This window comes from Alligator sinensis, unplaced genomic scaffold (assembly GCF_000455745.1).
Source record: "Alligator sinensis unplaced genomic scaffold, ASM45574v1 scaffold987_1, whole genome shotgun sequence".
In the NCBI taxonomy this organism is placed as follows: domain Eukaryota; kingdom Metazoa; phylum Chordata; order Crocodylia; family Alligatoridae; genus Alligator; species Alligator sinensis.
In genome coordinates this window covers 388153-392187 of record NW_005842574.1, presented here as the reverse complement: position 1 = coordinate 392187, position 4035 = coordinate 388153, and the positions used below count along the sequence as shown (strand labels likewise).

Here is a 4035-nt window from a genome sequence, read left to right as displayed (position 1 = left end):
TAGATTGGTCAGGCACGATCTGCCTGCTATGAACCTGTGCTGGTTTCCCCTCAGCATAATTTGTCCTGCTGGGCTCTCACAAATGTGAGCCTTGATAATCTTTTCAAAGACTTTGCCAAGGATGGAGGTGAGACTGACTGGCCTATAGTTGCCTGGGTCCTCCTTCCTCCCCTTCTTGAAAATGGGGACCACATTGGCCCTTTTCCAGTCCTCTGGGACTTGGCCCGTGCGCCACGAGCGTTGAAATATTCCCGCCAGTGGCTCTGCAATGATGTCGGCCAGTGCCTTCAGCACCCTCGGATGGAGCTCATCCGGGCCTGCCGACTTAAAGGCATCCAGTTCCTCCAAGTGCCTCTGCACCATCTCAGGGTCTACACTTGGTAGTCTGGCGCCTTGCTGCTGCCTCTCTACAACCCCAGTGAGAGACTTGTCGCGCCCCTTGCTTAGGAACGCTGAGGCAAAGAACTCATTGAGGAGTTCAGCCTTGTCCCCCCTGTCCGTCACCAACTGTTTCTGCCCATTTTCCTCGGGTGCCTCCCATCCAGCCCGTGCACTTGTACATGTCCAGCTTGTCTAAATAGTCCCCTAACCTGTACTTGCACCACTGTTGGCTGCTCCCCTCCTCCCCAGACTGTGCTGCCCAGTGCAGCAGTCTGGGAGCTGACCTTGCCTGTGAAGACTGAGGTGAAAAAGGCATTGAGCTCTTCAGCCTTTTCTGCATCCTCTGTCACTAAGTTGCCTCCCCCATGCAGGAAGGGACCCCCACTTTCCCTGATCCTCCTCTTGCTACCGATGTACTTGTAGAAACCCTGCTTGTTCCCCTTCACCTCCCTTGTAGCTGCAACTCCAGCTGCGCTTTGCCCTTCCTGACTTCATCCCTGCATGCCCGAGCAACGCTCTTGTACTCCTCCATAGCTGTTTGTTCCTGTTTCCACTTCTTATAAGCTTCCTTTTTGTTTTGGCTCACTGAAGAGCTCCCTGCTAAGCCAAGCTGGTCTTCCCCCGCACTTGCTGGTCTTCCTGTGCATCGGGATGGCTTGTTCCTGCACTCTCAGTAAGGTTTCCTTAAAACACAGCCAGCTCTCCTGGACTCCTCTCCTCCTCAGTCTGGCCCCCCAGGGGATCCTGCCCATGAGTTTCCTGAGCGACTCCAAGCCTGCTTTTCTGAAGTGCAGGGTCCTTACTCTGCTGCTCGCCATCCTTCCTTTCCTCAGGATCCCGAACTCAATCATCCCGTGGTCAGTGCTACCCAGGTTGCCATCCACTTCTACGTTCCCACCAATTCGTCCCTGTTTGTGAGCAGCAGGTTAAGAGGAGCATGGCCCGTAGATGATCTCTCCAGCACTTGCACCAATGGGTTGTCCCCACCACTCTCCAAAAACCTTCCTGGATTACCTGTGCACTGCTGCGTTGCCCTGCCAGCAGATGTCACGGGGATTGAAGTCCCCCAAGAGAACCAGGGCTTGTGAATGTGAAACTTGCACTAGCTGTTTGAAGAAAGCCTCATCCACCACTTCCTCCTGGTCTGGTGGTCTATAGCAGACCCCACCACACATCACCCTTGTTGCTCTCCCCTTTGACCCAAACCCAGAGGCTCTCAACAGGCTTCTCTCTAGTTGCATACTGGAGCTCTGAGCGGTCCTACATCTCTTGCATATAGTGCAACTCCTCTCCTCCCCTGCCTGTCCTTCCTGAGCAGTTTGTACTCATCCGTGACCGTGCTCCAGTAATGTGAGCTCCTACCAGGTCGTTCTCAGCCCAGGCGGCACTAACTTGTGTGTTTTGTTTGCAGGATGCAGGTTGCATGCATGTGAGTGCCTGGAAGGCCCTGCCGGCGCCCAAGCTTGGGCCAGCCTGGCTCTGTCTGAACTGCCCCACACGCAGCAGCCACAGCATCGCTCCGCTCATGCGCCCTGGACCCACCCATGCCCAGTTTGGGTGCCCGGCAGGGCAGAAGAAGCTGCCAGCTCCCGCCCTTCTGGACGCTTTGTGTGTTGCTCTCACGGACCTGTCGTGGACGCGCTCCCAGACAGCTGTGGGGGCTCTGAAAAGCTTTGACGCACTTTACTGCTGCACTGACCTGCCCCCCACGGGCAGGACTTTCCGCCAGCACTTTCCTTTCCAGCTGTGATGCAGCAAACTCCGTCCAGCCACAGCACCAGCAGCTGGAGGGAGCAGGGCCCCGCGCTCAGCCTGGGTTGCCTCCTTGAGAAACTGCGGTGCCCTCGCCATGGACTGCTGTTCATCCGCTCCCTGGAAGAGCCTGTCCACTCGGAGGGGTTTGCCTAGCACCTGCCACCCCTCCTGGACATCGTTTGCTCTGACTTGTCTTTCCCTCGTGGCATTGGCTCCCTGCACTGGCACCGGGCAGCCCCCTAAGCAACCCCCCAACAAAGGATGCAGCCCCCACCGGGGAAGTAGGATGGGGTGAGGGGAAACCCTTGAGCCCCAAATCGGGACAGGGAGAGCTTGCAGTGCCGGATGGGGTCCTGTAGTAAAAAGAGAGTGCACCTGGCTCCGCTTCACAGATCACTGCTGTGGAAAGCTGAACAGAAGAACTCTTAGCGTGGCGACCAGGCAGGGGCAGCAGGCAGGCACGCACCCTCGGAGCGGGGTAGGCCAGACCCCAACCTCTGAGCTCTGGCTGGATTCCTAGGATCCTCAGTGGCCTGTGCAGTGCGCCCTGCATCCAGCGTCGCTGGTCCTTCAGGTCGCCCCCTCTCCCCCTCTCGCCTGGTCTGAAGGCCGCCTGCATTCCTGTTCAGCTTCCAGCCCTGCTAGGCTCTTGAGCAGAGCCAGGAGTGCTCTCCCCGGGGCCCCGGCCCGCCCAGCCTCTCTGTCCACACGTGGGGTTCAAGGGCTGCCCATTGCAGCCCCAGGGCCTGGCTCCTTTTTTTTTTTTTTTTCTTTTCTTTTTTTTCTTTTTCTTTTTTTTTTTTTTTTTAACCACAGATGACTTTCAGTGCTGGCAGCTCCAGAGCCGCCACGGCCAGGCCGGGGGGCATGTGTTGGGAGTGGGAGTCAGCTTTGGCCGTGCAGGCTCCAGATTCTGTTCTTGTATTCGGGCAAAGGGCACCCGTGCTGCGAGCACTGTGCTTGCCGCCTCTCGCCCACGCCACCCCCTCCTCACTGCATTTCTCCGTGACCAGCCGGGGGCCTCTGTGCCTCTGGCCTGTCCCAGCTGCTGGGCCAGCACCCATGAAGCTGCAGGCAGGCCTGGTGCAGCAGGAGCTCCATCTTGCCCTGCTACCAGGGCTGTGTGCACAGGGCTGGCAGACGCAGGGTGGGTGGAGGAGCCTGCCGTCTGCAGGGAGGCTGGAGCTGAGCCCTGCTGGCCTCCTGCCCCAGGTGCACTTCCAGCCAACAACCCCCCCATGCCCTTGCAGTGTGCTGAGCTTGCCCAGTCCGGTGGGAGCAGATCCTGCCCAGGGCCACTGGCTGGGAAGCAGCTCCTGGTACGGCCCCAGGGTGGCCTGGGAGCTGTCTCCACCCTCCCCCTGTCCTGCTCAGGGTCCTGCCACCTGCGTGCACCACCCCATCTCCCACACCTGCGTTCCCTGTGCCTCCCCCCTCCAGCACCAGTGTCCTCCTGCCCCACAGCCGTAGGTGTCCCCCCTCTGGGCAGGCTGGCGGGAGTGGGGGGAAGATGTGAGCCGTCAGGTCCAAGGTCATTTCACTGGCAGGGCCCAAGCGAAGCACCGGGGAGCCCAGGTCGGAGGGAGCGCTGTGCTGTGCCCAGAGCGGTGGGCACAGGTGCTGCCAGCGCAGGTAGGCACCACAGGTGTGGGGCACCAGCCCCTGCCGGCCTTGTCTTGAGCATCGCTGCCCCAGGCTCCTGTGTTAAGAAGCCAGGTTTTTCTTCCCCCTTGGGGTTAGTTCTGGCCCCCGTTTCCCAGGTCCTGGTGCTCACCATGGAGTAAGGGCCTGGGCAATATTTTACAGTTAGGGTGGCCAGAATCTGGAACCAACTTCCCAGGGAAGTGGTCCTCACCCCCCTACCTCGGGCAACTTCAAGAGGAGGTTGGACGATCACTT

At 59.2% G+C, this 4035-nt stretch overlaps 1 protein-coding gene across 1 annotated transcript in view; it reads left to right on the top strand.

Annotated features, from left to right (window-relative positions):
* The window catches only part of MAF1 (MAF1 homolog, negative regulator of RNA polymerase III), an 18196-nt gene extending 14167 nt beyond the window's left edge, over window positions 1-4029 (top strand). The window contains exon 9 of the mRNA XM_025214241.1: window positions 1793-4029. Coding sequence (XP_025070026.1) covers window positions 1793-1814 — 22 coding nt within the window. The 3' untranslated portion in view covers window positions 1815-4029. The remainder of the gene's footprint in view (window positions 1-1792) is intronic.
* The last annotated feature ends 6 nt before the right edge of the window (window positions 4030-4035 follow it).